General features: G+C 37.2%; 1 protein-coding gene across 13 annotated transcripts in view; it reads right to left on the reverse strand.

Annotated features, from left to right (window-relative positions):
- The window catches only part of KMT2C (lysine methyltransferase 2C), a 216,032-nt gene that overhangs the window by 82,747 nt on the left and 105,467 nt on the right, over positions 1 to 27,818 (reverse strand). For 12 of the 13 annotated variants that reach the window (XR_003795262.1, XM_029233804.1, XM_029233802.1 and 9 more), the window contains exons 11-20: positions 27,665 to 27,778; positions 26,690 to 26,767; positions 24,361 to 25,064; positions 16,302 to 16,421; positions 14,082 to 14,198; positions 7,225 to 7,326; positions 6,581 to 6,685; positions 1,705 to 1,886; positions 1,286 to 1,450; positions 395 to 504 (exon numbers count right to left, since the gene is read on the reverse strand). Coding sequence is in view for 12 of the 13 variants with exons in the window: in XM_029233804.1 (XP_029089637.1) it covers positions 395 to 504; positions 1,286 to 1,450; positions 1,705 to 1,886; positions 6,581 to 6,685; positions 7,225 to 7,326; positions 14,082 to 14,198; positions 16,302 to 16,421; positions 24,361 to 25,064; positions 26,690 to 26,767; positions 27,665 to 27,778 (1,797 nt within the window). In the remaining variant the exon portion in view is untranslated. The remainder of the gene's footprint in view (positions 1 to 394; positions 505 to 1,285; positions 1,451 to 1,704; positions 1,887 to 6,580; positions 6,686 to 7,224; positions 7,327 to 14,081; positions 14,199 to 16,301; positions 16,422 to 24,360; positions 25,065 to 26,689; positions 26,768 to 27,664; positions 27,779 to 27,818) is intronic. The other variant, XM_029233807.1, reaches the window with a different exon arrangement.

A 27,818-nucleotide genomic window follows, 5' to 3' on the forward strand; every position in this document is an offset into this window, starting at 1 on the left:
CTCAGGCTTAGTTGCTCCGAGGCATGTGGGATCTTCCTAGACCAGGGATTGAACCTATGTCCCCTGCACCGGCAGGCAGATTCTTAACGACTGCACCACCAGTGAAGTCCCCAAGATTATGATTCTTGAAAGCAAAAATTACACCTTATAGCTAAAATATATTCTTAATTTACTTCCTTTATGTAAGTAGATTGTTTTAACATATTACTGGGATAATGAGAGTTAATTAAAAATGAAAAGTAACTTATTTTTCATAAAATACTTGTCCAAATAATAGTTTCACAAAAAGAGAAAAAGAAGTACAGTTAAGCCCACTCACTGATTAAGGACAGCAGGCACAAGTGAGTTGTATCAATCCAAGAGCACAGACTCACCATTTAAATCATTTGCTTACCATTTGATGTAGGCATATAGGGTCTGCACATGCTACAATCAAAACCAATGTCTGCTACATTTTCCACTTCCTCTTCAGTATTTAAGTTTTGACAAACTGCATGCATCCATCTAGAAAGACCATATTCATACATTAAAAAAAGAAGAAATATACTGAGGATGGCTTCCTTTTAAAAACTGCAACAGGAACTGACAGCCTCCAACCTTAAAGCCCCCAAGTCTCATGTGCTCCTCCCACCTAGCCCATGTCACCCCTCTCTAACCATTCCTATCGACCCCAAAAAACTGTCAGAGCTGAGAAGAAGAAAAAAGCAATGAGAACAAGTACTATGAACGAAGCAAAAGCACATTATATGAGGATGGGATAATTGCTTTATGACAAAATACTGAGTATTTCAGAGACAGCACGGAAGCTAGTTAGGGTAAGTAGAAAGGAATTCACATAACGGAGTGGTGCAGCACGTATGTGGTCCAGGTGATGCACCTACTGTGGAGTAGACAGAGCTTGTGTAACTGATAATGAACGGTCACTGGGAAATAAAAGTTACCCTGCCTTAGAACAAAGAATTGGTAGGCAGAATCCTGAGAATCCCATACTACTGATGAAATAATATGATTACTAATATTACATGTACGGTGCTAACAGAGCACAATAACATACCACTGAAATCAAAGACCTCAACCCTCAGAAAGCCCCAAGTGAAAAATGTTTAGCCTAGAACTGAGAATATGAAACAGAAAACTTCTGTTAAGCTTCTAGCTGACTAAAAATCTGGAAAGGAAAACTCTTACTTCTTACCGTTAAGATAGAAGAAAGTTATTTTTCAATTTCCTTTTGCTATATTTAAGAGAGAAAAGCTTACAAAAGATGAAGAAAAAAACAGCACAATACCTATCGCATTGTCTACACTGCAGAATAAGGTCTTCTTCTCTATAGTTTCGGTAGCAGACGGGGCAGGAGGACAGGCTTGCACACGGAGCACACTGTGTGTAGTTGTTCTGCCATTCACATCTCAGACCTGCAGATGTCGCTCCGCAGTGTCTGCACCACACACACCTGAAACCCAACACCCCACAAGTCTCAATTTTATTTACTCGGTTATTTAGTTACTGAAATTCAAGAAGCTACACAAGAACAGAACAGGGGGAAAGTATTTAATGCACATTCGAAAAATCTTCCGGTTAGTGGTGTCGATGATTGTAAACAGGTATCACGCAATTAAGCAGTTGCTGCTGATTTGTGAAAACTAAAGCATTGTGGGAAGTTCTGAACTTAAAAAGTCTACAAGGGAAACGTAAGTCCTAGGGTACCATTTGCACTTCCAGCCTCCTTTGGGAACTGTCTGCAGTGGCGGGTCCAAGCAGTAGGTGTGATAACTTATGTCACAATCGTCGCACAGCAGGAGTCTTCCTGGGTCTGTCGCCTTCCCACAGGCCTCACACACAGTGCATTCCAGACACCTCCAACCCTTGCTCAGAACCACTTTCGTGATCTGCAAAAGAAACAACCAAGCCGTGTGATTCATACGTTAACCTACCCCTCATGCAAACGCGATCAAATACGCCACATCTGATCAAGCGCCAAATGAACACGGGGCTTACATACCTAGGAGCAGAAAAGAGGCAAAAGCAACTAACATTTACTGAGCACCAACAGTGGCCCAATTCCGGGGTGACCACGTTCACGTACTTTTCGGAGTCTGCCTATTGGACAGAATAATATAAAGGGATCCATATTTTAATGGCTTTTTTAGTTTATGTAACTACCTTGTGCTCTGGATTTTATGTCCACTTGATAGATGTGGTAACTGGTTTTTAAAGAAAACAAGTAAATGACCCCATTATTGTTAACACAGGACTTGAAAATGTATTGATAAAGCTTCAATCTATGACATTTCATGAATTCATGATCCTGAAACTTGTGTACATCGCATAAGGACTTGTATATTAAAATCAATATTAAAAATGCAAAGAAAATTAAGGTACAACATGAGTTCCCAAGGCCATTTTACGGTCTTGGAGGATTTTAGGCTAAGAAGCTAGGACTTCTTAAGTTCATATTCAGCCCTCTGCTTATTCTCCTTTGCCTCAAGGGTCTAACTTAAGTGGAAAAATTTGAGAATCTCTATGCTTCTAATAAATTCCAGAAAACAGCCACATCATGTAGTATTAAGAATTTGGAACAAACTAAGAGATCTCAAAAGACTAGAGTCTACAGGTAAAAAGGACCGCAAAGAACCTGTGTTATAACAAAATAGCAAACAATCAAGATACAGAATAAAAATTAAGATCATGAAGAATAAGGTCTTAAAACTATTTGAGGGCTTCCCTGGTGGCACAGTGGTTGAGAGTCCGCCTGCCAATGCAGGGGACACGGGTTCGTGCCCCGGTCCGGGAGGATCCCACATGCCGCGGAGCGGCTGGACCCGTGAGCCATGGCCGCTGAGCCTGAGCGTCCGGAGCCTGTGCTCTGTAACGGGAGAGCCCACAACAGTGAGAGGCCCGCGTACCGCAAAAAAAAAAAAAAAAAAACTACCTGAGAGGAAAACAAGAGTTAAATAAATGAACAACTATCAAAGTAGCATCAAACTTTCCAACTCTGGATGCTAAAAGAGTGTAACAGTTTCCGATTCTACAGGAAAATACTTCTCAAGGTACAATCCTTAATCTAACTAAACAAGCAATTAAGTGTTAAAAGTGGAATACCTTTCAGACAAAGACTCAAAATTCAGCTTCCAAGTACCCTTTCTAATGAAGTTACTTATGAGATATGAGGAACAAAGTGAGGGTGTATACCAAGAAAAAGGAAGACGTGGGATCTAGAAAGCAATGAACCCAAAAGAGGATGTCATCCCAGAGATGTTTGAGGATGAGAACTGAGTAACAGACCTAGAAGACCTAGAAGCTACCAGCCCAGCTCAGAACAGGGAAAAGCAGAGTGTGGAAGGGGTTAAGCCTTTCCCAGAAAAAGTTACTTGCTGAAATAATCTGATATGATCATGCTTCCACAGTAGGTAAAAACAAACAAAAACTAATGGAGAATCATGAATCATTATTTTCTTCTTGCTATTAAAAACTCCATGAAAAACAAAATAAAGTCATAGTACACTATTTAGATCTCCAGTGAACATTTATGGAGTCATAGCCAACATTGTTTATTAACTAAATATAGTAAAACAACTATACTGGGAGGATGCTGGGAGAAGGCAGGAGGTGTATTTTAAGAGCTCAATCAGCATTTATTTATTTATTTATAGAGGCAAGTCAACAAAATCTAACACATATAAAGGAGTAACACGAGTATAATATTTAGCGCTGTACAGTTAACTACAAAAAGAAGGACCTGAACGAACCCAAAGGGGTTGCGTCGTGGGGAAGAGGACTCAGATGTGAAGGTAGAGGAAGACGGGTCGGTCGGTTACCATAAGGCTCGTAAAGACATTTGCTTCTTAAGCGTGTATATTTATTACTTTGATTAGCCTACTGATATGTTTAAATTAGTCTTAGATTATCAGGTTATATTATTTACCCAAATGGAAGAAACAGCCTAGGGTAGGAAGAGCAGGGGAGCATAGAGCAGTAGCCAGCAAACTTTTTCTGTAAAGGACAGGATAATAAATATTCTAGACTTCGCTGGCCAGGCAGTATGTTAAAACTACGTAATTGTGCCACTGTAGTGTGAAGCTCACTACAGACGTATGTAAACAAAAGAGCATGGCTGTGTTCCAATAAAACTTCACTTACAAAAATAGGCAGTGGGCAAGATTTGGCCTGTGTGGCAGTTTACCAACCCCTGGCTTAGAAGAAAGGTAAGATGAAGATAAAGGAGTAGAATTTTTTTTAATGATTTATCTTCATTCCTACTAAGTTTTCCTGTTTCACAGTCTGTGGTCCTTTATGGCCGAATTCTCAAGTCCCTCAGTTTAAAGTGACTCTTCAACACACTACAGTCTGGTCACTCTGCCCACCACCAGTGAAACTGCTCAAGTCAGTCAGTCAAGACCTTACTCCCAAATCTAGATGACGTACTAGTGTTTATCATTTGAACTCTCTGCGGTATTTCAACATTTGAACAATACCCCCCACCCTTTGAAATTCCCTTAGTGCAGATTTCAGGGCTCTACTATCCACTCCTTTTTGCCTCATATTGAACTGGTTTTATCTTCATTTTTAAGAGCTCTTTGAACCAAGATATTATCCAGGGTCCCCATCCATGTATCATGTCTAAGGTATGAGAGATGTGTTTTATAGTCTAACGGATATTTGCTTCAACTACGTTGTAGTAACTGAAACGAGACCTGTCTCCCATCATAAAACACTAGAAAACTGGGCAAAATTTATGAAACACTTGTTTTCAGAAAGCGGACAAAAGGCAGTGTAAGACTTTTTCTGAGAGGAGGGAAACAAGCAAGGAGAGTCCTATGATATTCTGCCTAGAGCCATTTTTCCAGAATGATCCCCAGGGAAGGACGAGCCCAGGCAAGTACAACGGGCTCACTGAGTTTAGGACACACTGTTGGAGTTCAGGGGGCTGAGGCAGTTGGAATGTGCAGGACAGAGCACTGGAAAGAAGGGAGCAGTAAGAAAGAACTCCAAAAAAAAAAAGGAAAGAACTCCAGGAATCGACACAGTATTTCCCTTTAGTCTTCGACTGAACACCAAGCTGCACATCCAGGAGGTCACACAAGGACCCAAAACCAGGGTAAAGAAGAGCTCCTGGGAATCTGTAATAAATATCAGAGTGCACACAGTGCTGGAAGACATCTGAATCTCAACCAAGTCAGACTGAAAAGACACTGGTGAATGGGGGCCTGTAGGGATCAGAAAGGGGAAGGTTTAGGGAGAATTCAGCAGAGACCTCATAAAGGCCATGCCTCAAGTATTAAACTGGTGCTAGAACAGCAGTTAGGAAAGTGTGATCTAAACTATTCACTTTAATTCACTCTGTGATGTTTTGTAGACGCTACATGATGTATAAAACATCATTACATTGGCATTATAGAAGGTGTGTCTGCATATTTTTGTGTTTTAAAATATTCTCAGCTGTAATTTCTAAAACAGTAAATATTCAATCATTATTATCTTCATAGACAAAATCTCCTTGGGGTCCTCAATACTTTTTTAAGAGTGCTAAGGGTTCTAAGACCAAAAAGTTTGAGAATAGCCACCTCAGAGTGAAGGCTCTGTGGACTCACCTCAAAGCTTGACACAAAGAAGTGTCAAAAGGTTCAAACTTATCCACAAATAACTGCCTGCCACAACAAAATCTCACTGCGTTTTAAAGGAACAAAACCTAGACTCTCAACAATATACCATCACAATGCACAATGTCCACATTCAATCAAAAATTACTAGATGTTAAAAAGAAAGCTGTAAAACATTTACAAAATGAAAAATTAGTTAATACAAAATGAAAAATGTCAGGGATGATAGAAGTAGCAGACAATTATAAACTTTTCAAGGACTTGAAACAAAAAGCATAGTGAAGAAAAAATTTAAAACCACAAGGTAAGTATAAGCTATAGAATGGAACTGAGATGAAAAAACAGAATTATCTGGGTAAAAAATCCACTGGATGAGGGCTTCCCTGGTGGCACAGTGGTTGAGAGTCCACCTGCCAATGCAGGGGACACGGGTTCGTGCCCCGGTCCGGGAAGATCCCACATGCCGCGGAGCAGCTAGGCCCGTGAGCCATGGCCGCTGAGCCTGCGCATCCGGAGCCTGTGCTCCGCAAGGGGAGAGGCCACAACAGCGAGAGGCCCGCATACAGCCAAAAAAAAAAAAACCCCACTGGATGGCCTTAAAAATAGGCTGGATACTGCATAATAATAGTGCATTCTGGGAACATAACAGAACTATACAAACTAAAGCACAGAAAGAAAAACAACTGGGGGAAAAAACCCAACAACAAGGTGTTAGTGATCTGAGGACAATATCACACAATTTCGCACACAACTGAGATTCCAAAAAGGCAGTGAAGGAGCGGGAGGGGGGGGGGGGGCCGCTGAGGTGGAGGGTGTACTTTAATATTTAAAGTACTTAAATATTGTCACATATGTATAATAATCCTAACAAACAATAATTGATTAATTATAAGAACTGGAAGCAGCATGATACTAATCAAATCAATACGTTTTTGTTAACCTGAAGCATATTTACATTAATAATTAAATCTAAGTGTACTCACCTTAATACTGACGCAGTATGGATGGTAACACTGACCACACTGAGAACAGGCAAGTAATCTTCCCTCTGCTCCTTGGCCAAAACTGCCACAAACTACACACATATCCTGAAATTAAGAACACATTAACGTATTTTAAATTCCAGACCAAACTAAGACTATACCAATATACTAATTTTATAATTTTTATAAAGCACCTTCTCAGTTGGTATAGCTCTAGAGTTAAATATTAAATGACTGCAGTACATACGGGATAAAGTAGAAATGGGCAAGGAGGAGTTCAAAAGTGGAAGACAGGGCTTCCCTGGTGGCACAGTGGTTAAGAATCCTCCTGCAAATGCAGGGGACAAAGGTTCGAGCCCTGGTCTGGGAAGATCCCACATGCCGCGGAGCAACTAAGACTGTGTGCCACAACTACTCAGCCTGCGATCTAGAGCCCACGAGCCACAACTACTGAAGCCCGCATGCCTAGAGCCCATGCTCCACAACAAGAGAAGCCACCGCAATGAGAAGCCCGCGCACCACATGGAAGACTAGGCCTCGTTCGCTGCAACTAGAGAAAGCCCACACCCAGCAACAAAGACCCAACTCAGCCATTAATTAATAAAGTAATTTTTTTAAAAAGTGCAAGACAATTTAGTTCAAACCTGATGCAAAGTGAACTTGTCACTGCTAGAAAACAACACGACTGTATTGTGCATAGAGTTTTCTTCTTCATCCTTATTCGATGAAATATCTGCAGCAGACACCTATGAAAAGCAAAACACACAAAATGGGAAGTGATATTCTTCACCTGTATGATACCTGACTGAAAAGCTTAAGAAGATTCATGTTTAAAATACAACTTTTTTGCCAGAGACTATACTAACAATTCCAAATTAGATGATTATTACCAAGATACTACTATAAAAGTATAAATTATGGCATTTTTAAAATTCACGTGTCTCTTCAGAGTTACAAGCCCCATAGATCAGGAAGTGAGAAAACATAAATATGTCTTTAGTAAGACTGATTAACCAGAAATTCTAATCAAGAAACAAACAAAAAAATTGTATGTGTGTATACTTATATATGGATGTACACACACACACACACACACACACACACACACATATCATTCCATTTTAGTGACTCTTAAAACCTGCAGTGGGGGTACAGCAAAATGAGATGTATAAAGCTATAAGTATAAATACACACCAGATTTTAAAGACCTAGTATCAAACAAAAAAGAACGTAAATATAGGTCAAATAATTCTGTGTATTTTATAAATTCCATGTTGAAATGATACTATTTTGGATATACTGGGTCAAAAGGTATATATTAAAATTAAATTTCACCTATTCCTCTCTCTTTTTTTAATGTAGCTACTAGGAAGTTTTTTTGTTTGTTTTAATTTGTTTATTTTTTGGCTGTGCCACATGGCCTGCAGGCTGTTAGTTCCCCAACCAGGAATCAAACCCTGGCCCTTGGTAGTGAGAGCACGGAGTCCTAACCACTGGACCATCAGGGAATTCCCTAGGAAGTTTTAAATTGCATATATGGTTCACATATTTCTTTGGGGGCAGCAGTGTTTTAGAATATAATTATTTTGAGTAACTTATCATAATTTCAGTCTTAGCCAAAGAATTATCAACCATAGCCGTTCAATTCTGGACTTGGTTAAATTTGACCAAATCAACTAAGTACACACTGGCTTATTAATAATTATTTCCAGAGTGCTTATCATGAAAAAAGCTCTGAATTAGATGCTAAAAAAGAGAATGGGGAAGCCAATGCCAGAACTATAAACTCTCTTTGCTTTAAAAGCTTACAACATAGCTTGGAAGAACTGAGCTGAAACACAATAGGTTAGGGTCAAAATGAAAAGTAACAGAAATTACTGTTCTTGAGGAATAACTGAAAGAAGACTAACTATCAATAAATAGAAGGAGCATATTACAGTAATAAAATTTTTCAATGCAAAAGACTTTAAATGCAGTTTTAATGAACAGTTCTATGGTTTTACGACAGTAATCGATAAAAGCAATTTATAGTCACAAAGGCCTAAAGACAACATGGGAAAAGTGTAAGCAACCTATCTGGTCAGCACTAGGGAACGACTAAAACTAGGAACAATCCAAACGATGCAGCATTTAAAAAACAGCAAGGCAGAAATCTGTACGGATTTCCATGAAGAAAATCACATGCTACACTGTTGAGGTGAAAAATAAGCTGCAGAGTAATACATGAGCTAGGGCACTACAGTATAAAAACACACAAAACAATTACATGTCTGCCTTATGGCCCATATATCATAGGCTGAAGCATAAGAAATTGCTGTTCAAAGGTCAAAGGGGGTTGAATGTTGGCAGTTTCATATGGATCAACCTAAAATGTAAATGCCCAAAACTGGTGAAAGGGAGAAAATCAGGACTCAACTAGTAGACAAAACTTCCATCTATCTAAAAAATATTTATTTTTTAAACTGAGGAAATGTATCCATAGGTTATATGCATATCCCAAAATTACCTTTTAGTCAAACAAGATGATTCATAAAAGTAGAATAATCATTCCATCAGTAATAAATTAAGTGCCTACCAAGAGTGGATGGAGTAATCTCAGTAATTCAAACACAGGACTAATGATACATTGAGAACATCATTAAGATACATAACTGAAACAGCTAGAATATAGGTAACAAAAGTATTCAATATATTGAAATAAGTATCCATTTCTACCTCCCCATCTCCAACATGGGAACACAAAACAGGTCTTACAACTGGGTAACACGTAGTAAGTAGCTCACAAATTGTAGAAGTGTTATTCTTATTTTCAAAGGAAAATTTACCCAGAGAATGCTTTTGTTAAACTGAAAAACAAGGGTGGAACACAGTATTCCCCGTATCAACCAGAAACAAAGTCTGTAGTAGAAAGCTGCAGTATCCCCTAAATCAAGCAGGGGGACAAGAAAGTGCTAAAAAAAATCAAGATTTTTTTAAAATAGCAATTCATACATGTAAGAAAGAAAACTCTTATCATCTAGCTTAGTGACACATTGTTTTCATTTCATACTTTATTTCATGATCTTGAAACTGTTAGAAAAATAAAATCTACCTCAAAGGCAATCTTTGACAAAGTATGCACAATTGTTCCCTGCACAGATATCAGTCTGATCTGCTCTGAAGGTTACAAAAGTTTTATTTTCCTGAACCACAGATATAAGCCGAAGAAAAGAGAAAGCTCCAACCTAAACCTCATTAAGTTGGGCATTTTCAAGCAGGGACACAAAAAGGAAAACCAAAAAACAGAAGAGCAAATTAAACTCAAAGTGAGAGAAAAGGAAATGATAAAGATCAGAGTGGAAATCAATGGAATAGAAAGTAGGAAAAAATACAGAAAAATGAATGAAAGCAAAGGCTGGCTCAAAAAAGGTCAATAAAATTGATAAACCTCGGGCTTCCCTGGTGGCGCAGTGGTTGAGAGCCCGCCTGCTGATGCAGGGGACACGGGTTCGTGCCCCGGTCCGGGAATATCCCACATGCCGCGGAGCGGCTGGGCCCGTGAGCCATGGCCGCTGAGCCTGCGCGTCCGGAGCCTGTGCTCCGCAACGGGAGAGGCCACAACAGTGAGAGGCCCGCGTACCGCAAAAAAAAATTGATAAACCTCAAGCAAGACTGATCAGGAAAGTGGAGAAAAGACACAGATTACCAACAACAGGAACGAGGAACATCACTACCAATTCAAAAGGACAGTAAAGGAACACTATTATCCATTCTAGAAGAACAGATTTGTCAACCTACATGAAACAAATTCCTTAAAAGACAAATTCATGCAAGAAAAAACAGATAACCTAAATAGCCCTATACCTATGAAAGACATTGAATTTGTAGTTGAAAATCTTCCAATAAAGAAAACTCCTGGCCAAAATGGCTCCACTAATGATTCTATCTATAAATAATATAAGAAAGAAATTCCCAGCACTACACAACTTTTCTAGAAAATTGAAGAGCAAACTATATTTCCCAATCATTCTATGAAGCCAGAATTATGCCGATATGAAAACCAAAGACATGATAAGAAAATAAGACTATAGACCAATATCCCTCATGAACATAGATATAAAAAGTCTAAAGCTTTTAGCAAACTGAATCCAACATCACGACCAAGTAGAGTTTAACCCAGGAATGCAAGATTGCTTTAGCACACACACATAAAGATGTAACTCACGTATCAACAAACAAGCTACATGATCATCTCTACAAATGCAAAAAAAGCACATTTGACAGAATCTACTTCTGACATCTACTCCTAATTTAAAAAAAAAAAAATCTCAGCAGACTATTAATAGAAAGGAAATTCCTCACACTGATTTAGGATGTCTATTAAAATAAAACTAAGGCTAACACCATACTTAACTATGAAAAACTATATGCTTTCTCCTCAAGGTCAAAAACAAGGTTATCTGAGCTCTTCACTTCTGTTCAACACTATACTGAAGGTTATAGCAAATGCAATAAAGAATAGACACGAAAGGACTCCAGATTAAAAAGAAACACATAAAGCTTTATCTGCAGACAACGTGATCGTTTATGTAGAAAACCCAATGGATTCTACAAATAAGCAATTAGAATAACAGATACACAAAAATGAGTAGTATTTCTGGATACTAGCAATTGACAAACACAACCTGAAATTAAGACAACACTACCATTAACAATAGCATAAAAAAATATGGAAGATGGAGATAAATCTGATTAACAGTATCTGTTCAACCTGTCTGTTGAAAACTAAAGAACATCGCTGAAAGAAATTAAAGAAGACCTAAAGAAATGGAGAGATACAGGTGCTGATGGGTTCAAAAAGTCAATATGGTTAAAATGTCAATCTTCCCCAAATTAATCTATAGTTTGAATGCAAACGCAATCAAGATCCTAGCAGGCTTATCTGTAGATATTGACAAGCTAATACTAAAACTCATATAGAAGTACAAAGGATTTAGAATAGTCAAAACTTTGAAAAGTAGAAAATCAGAACACTAACAGTGTTCGATTTCAAGAGTAGTTGTAAAGCAGAAGTAATCAAAATAGTGGAGTATTGGTCTAAAGAAATGGAGCAATCGTACAGCATGAGATTCCAAAAACAGATCCACATATATGATAACTAATTTTCAAGAATGATGAAAGGCAATTCAGAGAAACAGTGCTAAAACAACCGGCTACTCAGTATGTAAAAAAATGAACTTCCATCCTTATTCATACCATACATTTAAGAAACTCAAATCGCATTATAGATCTAAATGCAATACCTTTCTAGAAGAAAACACAGAATATCTTTGTGACCTTGGGTGACACAAGTATTTCTCAGCACCAAAAAGCACAATCCACAGAAGAAGAAAAAAATTAATAAACTGGACTCCATAAAAATTAAATCAACTGCTCTGTGAAAGACACAGTTAACAAAATGCAAAGACAAACCCCAAAATGCAAGAAAATATTTGCAAATCATATATATGTTGAAGAGCTTGTGTCCAGAATACATAAAGAAATCTCAAAACTCAGTTAATTAAAAAACTACTCAAGTTTGGGCTTCCCTGGTGGTGCGGTGTTTAAGAATCCACCTGCCAATGCAGGGGACACGGATTTGAGCCCTGGTTCAGGAAGATCCCACATGCCACAGAGCAACTAAGCCCATGCGCCACAACTACTGAGCCTGCGCTCTAGAGCCCGCGACCCACAACTACTGAAGCCCGCGTGCCTGGAGCCCGTGCTACGCAACAAGAGAAGCCACTGCAATGAGAAGCCTCTGTACCGCAACGAAGAGTAGCCCCGCTCGCCGCAACTAGAGAAAGCCCACGCGCAGCAACAAAGACCCAACACAGCCAAAAATAAAAACAAATAAATTTTTAAAAAAATACTCGATTTTGGAAAATGTATTAAAGATCTGAAGAGTGACTTTATCAAAGAAGATATAGAGATAGCAAATAAGCACCTAAAAAAGCTGATCGATATCACAAGTTATTAGAGAAATGCAAGTCAGATACTCTTAACATACCTGTTACAATGGCTAAAATTAAGACGACTGGCCATACCAAATGTGGGTGAGTATGTGGAGGAAATGGAACCTTACATATTCTTGCAAATATAAAATGTCACACCCAACTTGAAAACCAACCTTTTCTTAAAAAGCTAAGCATATACCTACCATACATCCAGCCATTCCATCTCTATATGTTTACCCATGAGAAAAGAAAACATATCCACAGGTGAACTTATATATAAAAGTTTGAGCAGTTTTATTTCTAATAGCCAGAAAATGGAAGCAAACATAATGTCCTTCAATAGGTGAACAGACATACAAACTGTGGCACATTCATACTATGGAATGCTCTTCAACAAAAATGAACTGTTAACACATACAAGAGCATGAATTAATATCAAAATAATTATGTTGAGTGAAATAAATCATATCAAAAAGAGTATATTCAGCATGATTCCACTTACATAGACTCCAGGAAATGCAAACTAATCGACAGAAATGGAAATCAGATCAGTCATTGCCTGGGGGTAAGGCAGGAAGGAAGGCAAAGGGATTTCAGAGAGGCACAAAGAAACTTTGAGGGCCGAATATGTTCTTAACTGTAGTGTGGTTTTCAAGGGTGTACACATGTGTCAAAACCTATGAGACTGTACACTTCAAATATTTGTACCTTATTTTATATCAATTTTACCTCAACAGGCCTATTAATTCGGGGAGTGGGGAGGGAGGGAGGGACTTGCTTTAAAAAAAAAAAACACCAGAATCCAAGTTTCCTTACTCCTTTAGCAGCAAACTGAACAATCCCACCTGTATCCTGGACTTAATATGACAATTAGAATCTGAAAAACAGTAGCAAATTGAACAATCCCACCTGTATCCTGAACTTAACATGACAATTAGAATCTGAAAAACGGGGTATCGGTAAAATAGTAAAGTTACTTCAGGAAATACCTGCCATTATTTTTTGCCAAATGCAGTTTTTTCAATACACATTTAAACAAAGCCTCTTAATGTGCCAATGACCATACAGTTATCAATCTTAAATTCAAATATGTCAAAGACAGTCATAAAATCTTCAACATTTTTAGACTCCATACTAATCTACAACATTTCTAATTTTTTCTGTAAACCATATTACAACACTGAGAGCAACTACAATCAAAAATTTAAAACACCAACATAATTAAATTCTTCAAATAAACTCAAGAATATAACAGGAGTTTTGTTTTAATAGAAGAGCAAATATACTGCATATTGCATTTTGGAGAAGAAAGATCAGAGTCGAAGAGGAAGGTAAGAAAAAAGGGATGTGAAAGTAGAAAATATAAAAGAAAACCTCACCAGGGGTTTAAAAAGAAATGCAAATGGAGATAAAATTTTAGCCTGTTTATGTGACTCTTAGAATCTAAGTAATTTGGTACAAATGAGCTGATCATCGTCGGCCAACACATTAAGGACTGTAGCAAATGTAAAGTGAGTGGGCCTTACCCCGGGCAACACAACTGCCCCGATTCCACTTTTCAACTTTGATCTGCCTCTGCCGCCTCGTCCTGATAGTCCCGCACCACGAGGTCTCCGCTTTCCTGGAAATCCTGACCCCCGGCCCTACACGACAGATACGGAAAAGTCAGCATTCTGTAAAAGCCCAAAAGAATTTTAAATCCAAAATGTGAGATAAACCGTCTTATTAAATGTTACACAAATACTTGCTTCTCCCTTTTATTCCAATCAGATGATAAATATTAAGAGACCAGGCTTATTATTTGCATCTTTCAGTATGTATTCTACGACTTAAACATCTACAACCTTAGAATCAAACTTGGTCTGTTACGTGAATGCCCTGCAACAGCAAACCTTGGCACTGTATTTCCGTTTCCTAATCCTACATCCTAGGTGGCAGAAAAGCCACAACTCTATCCAGGTATTTTCAGGCGCAACAAATTGTATTGTATTATAGAGCAAGTATGAGGAAGGACTCTCGCTAACTGGTTTCTTGTAATTGTATTGATATTAATAGTTATCATATGCTGAGTACTTATTATGCACTGCTCGAAGCACTTGTTCCTCTCAACAATCTCATAAGGTCAATACTATTTTATCATCCCCACTTCAGAGGTAAGTACACTGGGGAATAAAAAGGTTAAGTAACTTGCGCCAAGTCAGACACCTGGCAAGCCTGGCTCCAGTGACCTCACTCTTAACCACTATTCTGCACCGCTGCGTTGCACGAAAGCTCATTTTTACTATGTGCAACAGTATTTTTTCTCTCGTGAAAACTGTCAATTTCCTCTAACCGTTCAATACCTGACCATACAGGAAAGCTGATGAAAAATTAAAAGGCTTGCTTTAAATCACCTAGATAATAATTACTTCAACTGGAAATAATTTATGTGAATTTTTACACAAGAAAAAATTCTATGGGAAAATACGCTGAATTCCCTGATATTTTAACAAATAAGCACTAAGGTTTTGTGTTGCTGTTTTCTTATTTATTCTCAGACTTATGTATTACTACCTGAAAACACCTGGCATCTACACCTACTTGTGCTGTGTGTATTTAAGATTACTAAAATGCTCAGGAAAACCCTGGTTTTGTTTTCCCTACGTGACACCTTCAGCTGAGGTCACCTGCAGCAGTCTGAAACACTGAGCTCATTACCTATTTGGCAGAATGCTCTCCAAGTCAGCAAATTATGGTTATACTGTGAGCACCAAAAAGACACACGTGAACAAGAGGGAAGGGGGGCTTTCGTTCCTTCAGTTTTTTAGTAAAAGCCAACTTCCAGTTTTCCTGCTGCCTCTCCTTATCCTCTTAAGCTGCTTTCCTTCAGATCCTGAGCTCCTCTGAACAAGCGACAGGGTAGTGTTGAACTGGATAGTTTCTCTTGTTTTTCAATAGGTATAAAAGATTTTTTAAAAGTCAGTGACTGAATCAAGACTACAGTAATCCCTCAATGTACTTCTCCTCAACATCCAATGACACAGGTAAGAATAAGTGAAAATCAGTGGTATATGATGCTTCATAATGGTCAAACAAGACCTCTTTAGCTCTTCTAATTAATATTTACATTTTCAACACCTTGCATGCTATCAGAGTGAGTTGAAAAATAGTTCTTCCAACGGTGATAGAAAATAGGAAAGCAGAATCTAGAACTCCTTTGAAATCCTTAGTCTAAATTAAAAAATGCATCAGACAACTTCAAGGACTAACAGAGTCATCCACCAATGACATGAAAAAGAGATCCTATAGTTTTTAGATTATTAACACAGACAATGAAATCTGCTGCAATTCTGCTATTTTTTCTCCATTAGTACATAATAAATTAATGTAGCTTTTCTTTTGTTCTTTTCTAAGCAACAAAATTTTATGATATGATGAACAAGTCTTTAATTACTTTATAGCCTATGTGACAAGGATTTCCCCGGTAGAAATACTGGTAATTACAACATAAAAGGAAGCAACCATAAAAAAGGGTATTAAAAATTTACACTTAAGATCAGTCAAGTAAAATGGCAATTTAATTTCCTCCTAGTGCAGGTTTTTAAAGGCAAGCACGTTGCTTCTTCATATTAAAAATTTTAGATTTAAAAAGTGGCTCTGGAAACTAAACTATTTATCTAGAAAAGAAAGGTTTAATTCTTAACTTCTACTCGGACAAAACCAACCAGAAAGAAATGATATACGAATGTAAATGCAATTTTATTTACCACTTTGATGCTCCAAATGGCACTGCCAGGAAGCTGCCTGGGTTTAAAAATTTCCCGGCCTTCTGAAATGTCTGGGGACCAGGAAGGTGGGCTCACTGTATTATGGGTACTCCAAGCCCCCTAGGATATGGCAGGTGAGAAAATAGATGTATAAAACTCCGCAACATAAAAGGTCAAAGCCAGCAACTAAGGAATTTTAGAACAGCAAAAACAAATGCAGACGTATGGAAATTTAGGACAGATTGCTTCAAGGTAGTAAGGAAAATAAGCTTATCACTTACAGTGACTTTATACTGAAATGTTTGTAGCTACAATTTACATTAAATGTTTTATTCTGGTTGAAACATCAGTACAATGAAACGTATTAAAAATCAAGGTTTACATGACATCAACATTGACTCATGAACTGCAATTACGGCACCAAGATATAAATAAATGTCAATCAAACTTTAAGAATTAAAACTATAAGAAACTATTTGGGGATTATTTTCTTCTAACAACTATCACTCTACCGGAAGGGAGAAAAGAATAAACATAAAGGATGTTATGTATACTTCTTGCTATAAACCACCAAAACAGTAGGCCAAAAAAATGCAGTCAGAAACATGAGCAATCAACGACACATTCACTTTAAAATTTGGAAAGTTAGTTTGTAACCATAAGATGCAAATACCATTATAATCCTAACATTTAATTACTCTTCCTTCAGTGACCATTAGTTGTGGGTTTTGATTTTTATTTTTATTTAGGGGACTACTACACTTGGATTATATCCAAGGAACTAATTTGAAAAGTAGAAAAATGTTAAAGCAAGTTGTCCTAAATTTGCAAATTAAAATGCCTGATGTATCTGATTATTTGAGAAACAGTACTTACTAAAATAGTTAAGATAAAACTAAAACATTTTGCTTCCAGATAACCCCATTCAGCAATAACCTGAACTAATCTGATGAAGATGCTAATAAGCAGCATAAAGAAAAACGTTTACTCCACAAAGATAACATTTTAAACACAAATGTCAAACAATACAGAACCTATTTGGAATTAGATAATTCAACAAAGCATGCTATAATTTTACCAATTAAATGATCAAAACTAAAGACAAGAAACACAGTACTTACCAGGTTTCTAGAACACTAACACACTAACAAGTAGTAGCCTATCAATCCCATTAAAATACCACCAGGGAATTTAAATAACTAGAAATAAGAACTTGACTATCCTTTGGGGAGGAGACAGTTAATGAAATAACAGTATTTCGAGAAAGACCACACAGGGAGAGACTGGTTTCACTTTAATTAACCTACCCTCCGCTCAGCTAACAGCCATGCTGATTTCACCTGACAAATGCTTTCCCACTAACAGATCACCTTGCGCCTATGTCCACACCTGTCTTCTTTCCTACTGTGTCCAGGGCCTTCTGTAACCTCTGCGCTGACAAAAGCAATTTCTCTATTGTCGTTTCACCGTCAACATCTACTTACAGTTCTGCTGGGCTCTGTGCAGCACATCAGTGAATGTTTCTCTGCCCTCCTTCACTGACCCTTCTCAGCCTCCCTTTTGAGTTCTTCCTCCACTTGACCTCTAAAGCCCCACTGTTTTCCAGGGCGGAAGCCTGGACCACTCTCCTGTGTAGTCTTGTCCTAAACGATCTTATCTACAATGAGGGCTGTAAACACTATCTTGGATGTTGTTGTTCCCCAAATTCACATTTCTAGTTCTAACATGTTCTGAGAGCTCCAAGTTATTATGATTTTCAACTTCCTTCTTAGCACTTCCATTTTGTCGCACAAAACCTCTCCAGTTTACTACGTCTAAAATCTCTCCCTTAAACGAGTTCCAACTCACAACTTTTCCCCATCTTTAGAAATGGATTCCAGTCCGAGTCAGAGAACTGGGAGTCGTTAGACCTGTTCTCTTCTCTCATCACTGTCCTCTGCCCCTTCAATCCTCTCCCTCACCACTCCTTTGATCCAAACCATCGGTAAATTCAGCACATTCTCTCTTCAAGTTCTGTCTCTGGTCATTCTGTTTCTCCGCACTCCCACGGCCGGCACCACCTCTCAGCTAGCCTGCTGCAAAGGTCTACTTCTCTTTATGCTTCTTCCTCACCTGCACCTCCTCAAGCCTTTCCCCACACAGCAGCCAGAGGGACTCCTAAAAAATGTAAATGTGACCAAGCAAGACTCTCCTGCCCTGTTCCAAACCCTCTGATAGCTCCGCAGTGACACTTAAAACTCAAACCTTTCCTACTGCCTCTCTTCAGTTGCATCTTGTGGCATCTCTCACTGTCGATATGCCCTAGCTGCCCTGGCTTCCTTGCCATCCTTCACACACGCCGAGCTCTTCAACAGTGGGGACCTACTGACTCAGAACTACACCACCTGTCCGCTGGTTGGCGTCTCCAGAATCTTCAGGTATGGCCTTAAATACCTCCTCCTCGAAGAGGCCTTCCCGGGCACTCCAAGTGACCCATGTATCCTTTACAACACCTTTAGCATCTGCATACTGAACACAATACGGGGTCATCTGTTCTACTGTTTATCAGTATTTAGTGGTAGAGAGTGAGAGCAAGAGGTATAAACCTCATTCCCTCAGCGTTTCCACACAGTGTTTTTCTCTGAGGATTATCTGGCTAGTGTACATAGTAAATTCCTTTTGGTAGATCGTTTAATGGTATATCAGTAGATAGTCCTTAAAGTATAACATAAAAAGTCATATTCTAAAATAATATTTATTCATAATTTATAAGTTAGCTTTGATGCCAAAATTATATCTCATTTCAAAAAGCATTCACACTTCATATAACATGGATGAACAAAATGAAGGGCTCTATAGATTAAGAATGTTTAGATGCTATTTCAGGGATAATTAGACAACCGTTCAACTGCTATGAAAAACTTATACAATAAAAGCTTGGGTAATTACATTATAAATTTTAATAAGTATGTTATCATAAGGCATTGGAAGGTAGAGCACGTGCAATTTTATAGGAAATGAAGAAAATTATGATTACACTTAGATATTTTCACAAAGAAAAAATTACCTAATATATTCTTTAGACCTTAAAACTAAAATACTGATCTAATTATCAACTGTAGTTATAAATTACCCTTCAGATCTCAGCTTTGATCGAAAAGAATTTACACAGACCATTCAGAAGAGGTCAGATTCCCCATCTACTGTAACATGGTTTACACCGTTGGTACACTTGGTTTTACTTTACCGCACTTGTAGTTATCTATTGCCACTGGAGTATAAGCTTGATGGCAGACACTCTGCTCTTTTCGTTCACTGCTATGTTAAGTAAGCCTTCTGTTCAGCACTTATTGAACGTCTACTTTTTCTACTGAGCATTTTTGCATGCATGTATTCATAAATGCATCAATAAACACTGTACTGTGATATGAAACACACTAATTCCATCAGTTGTAGCCTAGAATCTTGGACTTCTTCACCTATTAAAAAATTACCAACCTATTCCATGCACTGTTACTCTTAAACTATCTACAAACTGAAAAAAAAAAAAGGGTTAAAAAATGTAACCATCAGGAGAATTTAAGTTACAAAGAGCGCTAAACAGAACCAACTTGTTCTCAAATGCCACAGAAACTTTAAAAATACTATTTGGCAGAGACTGAATTCGATTCCAACAATAATTATTACTGTTTAAAGTTGGTATTCAGTTTTCTGCTTTGAGGCCAATTTATCAACCTAGTAAAATTACAAAGCTGTTACAAGGACTGTGGGAATAGGGAAATGGGACAATAATGGCAGGTGGAGGGTAGGCTATGATGGGCAACTTTCTATTAGAAGTCAAACCCTGTTGCTGGCTGTTACATATGATCAATGTCATGATTAGGGCCCAAGGGTATCCAATTCTACTGAATCAGTTTAAAACGTGGCCAGAGAAGGTCAGGTATGTCTCCTGGGAAGATTCACACCGCCAACTCCTACGTCCACCCTCTCCCTAACATACTGTGCAAAACCAAGATTGCTATTATTGGGTGAGTTTGATTCAGAGAAAGTGAAAACAGTGAAACGAGAGTAGAAAGGAGGACAATTAGTAAGAGAAACTGAAAACACAAGCATTTATAGTTTGTCTTTTTGGTACATACATTCACTCATGTACATTACAGCTATTGTAGCAAACAATTCATTTTTTTATGACTTACAGAATTCTTTTAACATAAATAAGTCATATACAAAACTGAGTTTAACATCAAACAGAACAAGAAATTTAGTCCTGAGAGTGATTTGATAAGAGATAAACTGTATACGTACAGAAATGGCTGCTGCCAGCTTTAGCCCTCGGTAATTTAAGAAAGTGAATTTGGCTGGTGCCAGCAATCGTTTTAGTAATGGCTTAAAAAATGTAACAGGCACAAGAAAACTAAGAGGGATGTATGATACTTCTGATCTGTATATGTCGTAGGTTGACACCCCAAAGGCTAGACATTTTTTTAGGATGAAAACTACAGTTTCTCAATGGTTTAGAGCAGTGCTTCTTGGACTTCAGGCTGCATGGGGATCTTCTTAAAATACACATGTTCACTCAAGTTAAGGTGGGGCCTGAGAGTCAGTGTAACAAACTTCCAGGTGATGTTGATATTCCTGGTCTGCAGGTCACATTCTGAGTAGCAATGGTTTAGTCATTTCTCCCAGAAAACATGCCTAAGCCTGTAAGCCTGAGTAGAGTTTTTCCTCTTGCCCTCTCTGCTTTCCCACAGTACCCTGTGGTTTCCTCTACTGCAGCCTCTATCACACACAGAATAATTAAATAGGCAGTTTAGTTCTAAAATCTGTGCAACCACGATGTGGCACTGAACTTGAAAACCTACTACATCTTGTATTTGCTGTGGCCAGTGTTTGACTTGGTCGGGCCTGCAGTTATTTTCACTGGCACATTTCCTTAGAAATAGTTATGAGTCAACATGATGGGTTTCAGGACCACCACTTCACAGCCAAATTTAACACATGAACACTACATCCTTCTCAAGCCTCCATTTTCACATAATATCTGCATTATCCTGCAAATCAAGAAAGAAAGCAGGGCAGCACTACCGTTTGCTCTGTGTCAGGGGGTTTATAGGTGTTATCATTAAATTCTAACAACCATCTGATGTAGTTTTATGGATGAAGAAACCAAGAGAGTTCACATGGTAACTTGCTTGGTGTCCCACAGACAGTAATGGAAGAATAAGGCTTTGAAGTCAAACAACTGCACTATGGAAATATTCATGCTGAATTTCTATTAATCAATCTTTCCCAGGATCAATTAATTACAGTACAAATATATATAAATAATACAAAAAAGGCTTCTTAAAAGTCACTTTTATAAAATGCCACACAGTATTCAGACTAGAAGGTATGTGGGAAAATCACTGTTGGCATCTACTCTACAACTTTTTTTCCTCATAAAGAATAGAGAATATTTACCTATTTACTAATGAAACCTTTTTTGATAGGTTCTAAGACAAAGTATCAGTATGTAGGTTTACCTCATAGGTATCCAGGGATAGACAATTACAACTACTAGAGTAATTTCCTTTAATGAATACCATTTTGTATACATTATATACAGCAGTACTTCAAAATTCAAATTTATTTTAGTTAAAAGCTGGATATGAAATAATTTATCAAGAACAGAATCTCTCTTTATTTGGATGATATGATTCACCAATCTGCCTTTTTTAACTTTAAAAGCAAAAACCAACCAACCCCCCAAAATGCCAACAGTGCTTCTTACTAAAAGGTTTACGTCTAGAAACCAGAAATGGAAGAAAGAGAAGGGAGGGAGGCAGGGAGGGAGGGACTGCTTACTTGTAATTAATTGTTAACGAAGCTATAACCCTCCACCGTTCACCACTGGGGGCCTGTTTTGCTCTCACAGGGACAGATTATGAAACTGATATGTTAATTCGAGACACTCCATTTAAAATGCTATTGCAATACACAAGTATGTTATAAAACTCTAGGGTTCTTAATAAACTACTTAAATTGATGAAAAATAAGAAATTCAGTTCACAAGGTAATGGCAAAGTGGTTATAATCTAATGAAGTACTATTTTTGGAAACCTACTCTATTGAAGAAATTTCACCTTCTCTATGAGAACCTCTCAATAGATGTCAGTCTTAGAATTTATGTAAATTCCTAAGCTCTCCACATATATGATGTTAGCAACAACAACAACAAAAAAGGTGGAAAGGTAAAATGAAAAAAATTCTTAGCATTTGAAAGTTATCAAAATATATTTAAGAGTACTTATGTTTTTCTATGAAATTTTCTTTAAATATTTAAGAATACTTCAAGAAAATGTTTCTAAGAAAACATATTTCATAGAAGATTTAACAAAAACTTTCAATATTATCATGAGAGCAATTAGTACATGAGTGTCTGAAGTAGATCACAGTCATGTGATTTCATTAAATATTTTCCCATAAAATAAGATGATACAAATAAGGTATCTTGTTCTATCCAATGCATAGTCTCCACAAAAGCAAAGCAGTGTATCAACAAGCTTTTTGAATCACCAAGTGAAGGTTGTTTCCTATACAACTAAAACAAAACTGGGAGGTAGAACATGGCCTACAGCTGCTTGTGAGATTAGCAGCAAATTGTGAGGTAGTAATCAGACAGTAGCAGCTAAATAGAAAGGAGAATACTACCACAGTTGAAAGAGAACATAGCAGAAGTAGTAACAGTAACAAATATTAAGACACAGTTCATGTAAAATGGGATGAACTTGGAAGAAAAAAAATATATGTACATACACACTCTCACACACATACAAAAATACCCACACTATTTTGGAACATAGGTCAACAGAAAAATAATCGTAATGGCTTCTCAGTTGGAGCAGAAGTCTCTAAATAAGGAGAGACACCAGTAAAATTTAACAGGAATATTTATGATGCAATATCCTTAAAGAATGTAAATGTCTGAACCAAAATTAAATTTGAGATTCAAATTTCCATTGCTAAAGTCTTTTCAGAGCCAAAACTACACAATTAGTATATGCTATTCAAAAAAAGAAAAGGAAAATAAAAGAAAAAACTAAGGATGAAGAGAACTAGTTTGAGAAGAAAAATCTCTCTTAGTAGAATAGAAAATAAGTATCAATTAGGAGACTAATTTTCACATTAAAATAAAGTTTGATTTAACTTTTTTACTGGTGTCACAATCCCAAAATTAGACTATCAAAATATTATTATTCCTATAAAAAGTTAAACTTTAATCACTGAAAGCAATTTAAATCATGAGACTTAAAACTCCAAATTATTATTGTGACTAAACACTTCTGCACTGTTTGATATCTTGCTATTTTATGAAAAACTTCAGAAAGTAGAAATTTTGTAGAACACATAATTCTTAGCTATAGTATCTTCACTTTGCTTTGTAGTTTCACTCAAATCCCACTGAAAAAGATCTGGAACTTACCCTTACAGGGTAGAGTTCACAATCACACAAGTTAGAACAATCATGGGAAGAACTCCCTTCATTTCCTGAAGATCAACAATATAATCCTAAAATTTTGTTCACAAAACCACTGAAGTCCTAACTTTAAAAAACTTCCCACAAAAAGTTAGCAATCAACAGAAAAACCAAAATGAGAAATTCCCCTGCATGAAAAATACTCTAGGTAAATTCTGATGCTTAAGCAGTTAAAAATATGTACAACGAATAATATCAATAAACAAATATATCTGAGGGGAAAAACAAATGTTAATTACACTATACCCAAAACCTTACTTTTTTTTTTAAGTCTCTGCTGTTACTATGGCATAGAACTGAAACCTTCTTTAAAGTGTTTTCTATTAGAAACTATAATCAAAGAGGTTGCACTTAAATTCCAATAAGATCACTTCAAGTTTAATAAACTAGTCTTCATTAACAGTGTGTTTTTTGAAGTGGCCAAAACACATAAATCAACACTACATCTACATTCCACCTAAACGGGAAAACCTGCCCTCCAAACCAAAGCTACACATACACTTTTTTTTACTTTATAGAATCACTCCAACATCTTTTCTATCAACATCATTAAAATCACCATACCTGTCTGGACCGAGGTCTACCAGGAGAAAATTTCCTTTTGGTAATAGCTGGTTTACCCATGCCAATTTTGGGGGTGACTGAGATGTAAGTTGTTGGCATGACGTTTCCAGCAGAAGCACTGGGAGTCGACGGGTAACTATGCAGCATGTCGTGGGAAGGCAAGTCGGAAGGAAGTGCTGGAGAGGAAGACGCATTTGCCTTGCTCATGCCCGCTGCTGATGAAGACGGGGACTCTGTCTCAGATGGTAATTTTACAGATTTGCTTTCTTGGCATACACCATCTTTCACACAACTCTCAACTGCAGGAGCCACTTCGAAGTCCATAAATGCAGTAGAAGGTTCAGGATTTTCTTTCTGTTCCATTTCTTTTGGTACCCTTTCTATGGCCAACTGTTCCTTAGAACATAAAGCCGTACCTTCCCCACCGGGGGACGGGACAGTGACGGATTCAGTGTTGACTCCTGGAGGCCGGGATTCTTCTGGGGACGCCGCCATGTTAGGTCCCTCCAACAACTGCACTTCCCCCTGCTGCACAGTGACCTGGGGGGCAAGGGCTTCAGCGCTGTCTGTCACTTCCATTTTGTTCTCATTTTGATCTGCACCGCAAGTGTGCATCACTTTAGGAGGCATTTCCATTTCTTCGCTATCAGCTTCACGAGAAATCTGATTTTCCAATTCAGGATTCATTTTATCTTGGGATGATTCTATAAAATTTCAAATATCTATTATGTTAATGTACCTATGAATTTTAAAATTTCTAACTATGATTAGGTATAAAACATTAATGTCTTACATGTCTGTAGCTCTATGGTTTAAAAATAATAAGCTTGGGTAGAAAAAAAACGTTGGCGGGGCGGGGGGGATCCAAAACATACTTTTGCTTAAAACCATGCCTTAAGTCAGAAGGTATTCATCAAGAAAGGCAATAAGGCAATTACCAAGTTTAGTAAAGGTCAAAAGAGAGCAGGGTTTATGGATTAGAATCAGTCACCGATCAGACCAGAAAACCTACAAGAACACTACCTTAATGGGATCCCCAGAGTTTAAGGTAATTTCTGGTAAGAATATTAAAATAGAATTAATTTCTAATATAACTATTATTATGATGTTTCACAGTTTGGTCACTTACAAGAGGATTTAAAATTTTGTAGGTGAAGTTATACTCATTTTACAACTAGGAAAATGAGGCTCAGTGATATTACATGATGTGTCCAAATTAAAAAAGATTCGTCTAGAATAAAAAGAATTTTGCAATAAGCCGACACAAGATGTAACAAAGCTTCTGTAGACTCAAATATGTAATGACCATAGATAGAAAAGACTTATTTCGCTTAGCCATACATGCTAACACAATCAATACATTTTTTTGGATATAATTATTGTTCTTCCTCATCATCTATAACCAAAGAGACTTATCTTAGCAAATCAATAAAAAGAATTAGATATCAGAAGTATCTATAGTCACTGACTACTAAATTTTAAATCAGGGTACTAGTAAGTTAAACCTTTAACCCAATTATTACTTAAGAGTAAGGTTAGAGGTCCAATTGACATGGGCCCTAAGTGGCTCTATTAAGTAAGACCACTGATTATAAAAAGCACTTATTTCAAATGCCATCAGGGTAATTTCTTACGTACATTAATAAAGACACTAATTTCCTTATTTACTATTTACCACGGTGACTGAAATTTATATATGTTCTTATATCAAAATGAAATCTCACTTCTCACTCCTGCTTTATTGAAAGACTATAGTTGAAAAGGAAAAAAACATCAAATAACAGATCTGATCATACTAAATATTTTTAAACACAAAAGTACTTCAAAAATACTTTAATATTTTAAAAGTAATAAAAAATGGACTTTTAAAACAGAAAATACATATAAATGAAGTGAACATTTTTGGTTTAAAACCTTAAGTATCACCATTTGAGAGACTCAAGTAAAACAATCTTAATGCTATACGATGCCTAAATTATGTGCTCATAATAGTAGACCGACTACCTCAAGTCTCACTGGCAAAGAGGAACGTTTGCAATACACACTCAGAACACGAGGATGTTCTTTCTCCTCTGTGCTAGGCAGGAAGGATTAAGATAAAAGCCCAAACATGCTCTATTTCTGCCTTAGAAATCCACTGCCAATGGTTTTCCAGAAGAGGATCACCTAACCACAGACTGAACGACCGTCACGTGAGTACAGCAATAGTAAACAATTCATCTCTAATTTGAAAAGTCACCTTAGCAGACTATGACTCGAATCGCATAGCAACCATAAAGGCGTTATGCTGTAAATCAATCAAATTAGACGATATGAACATGCTGCCTACCAGCAATGAGAAGTCCACGCATGCCATGACTTTCCGGTGGATCACTCCTCTGCTGCTCTCCAGTATGGATGTGAGCTGCTGTGAATAACACACTTATGGAATCTCCAGCAAGGAGTCCAAACTCCTCTAACACTGCCTTCTCAACAGTAATTTGGGTAGGATATTTATCCTTCTGCCAAATTCCAATTTCAAATATAAGCATAAAGCATCCTGTTACTATTCATTTGTTAAGTAGGATATGGAAATGAAACTGGATATGGAAGGAATCTGACTATGTACTATAAGATTATTATATAGTTTTGTCTTATTTTTCTTCACTTTATATCTTTATGAAGTATAATTTTTAATGAGAGTTGTTAAATATAAACTTAACCTCAAAATATCTCAAGGGCTTTTTATGTATACATTCAACCTATATAACGCAGTATCACATACAATCCCACAGACTTTGAGGTGAGACCAAGATTAAATAAGTAGTTTTCCCCAAACCTGGTCTCTCATTAATTCCAGATCCTCAAGTACAATAATAGCTATTACCAATAATGCAAAAAGCTTAACTGAAATATCATTGAAATAACCCTCAACAGGACTGCTTACATGATCTAAAACAATGAATTTTTCATTATCTCAGCATGAAACATCTCACAATCAGCAACAGCTCTAGTTAGTAATTACAAAGATAACTAAAGAAAGAAATTGCTTTTTAATGAAAATCACTTGATCCCTAAACAAAGTATATATTTATGAATAAGTCTAGATTACAGCTGAACTATCAATACAATATATACATGCCCTTTCCCCGATTAATTTCTAAGTTTATTTTATTTAAAAAGGCTCCTCTCTAAATAACTTCGTACATGACTATGTCTCAGCTTATTTTTATCTAGGGTACTAAAGTTGCAGATGTTCACATATTCACTCTACACACGCATTTTCTTCAGAGAACAGACTGTCCATCACCAAAAACACCCTTACCATCTGGAACAGTCCCAGGCGCGGGCTGCTGGCCACCGACATCTTTATTAGCCGCGTGCTCCAGAAGTACCATGTGGTCCTCAGGGCCTTCAACTTCCATTTCACTGTTACAATCTTAACAGAAAATTATTTATTCTTTAGCTCAGAATGAGTT

Source organism: Monodon monoceros, unplaced genomic scaffold, assembly GCF_005190385.1.
Source record: "Monodon monoceros isolate NGI ecotype Baffin Bay Population unplaced genomic scaffold, NGI_Narwhal_1 Super_Scaffold_2, whole genome shotgun sequence".
NCBI classification, from domain to species: domain Eukaryota; kingdom Metazoa; phylum Chordata; class Mammalia; order Artiodactyla; family Monodontidae; genus Monodon; species Monodon monoceros.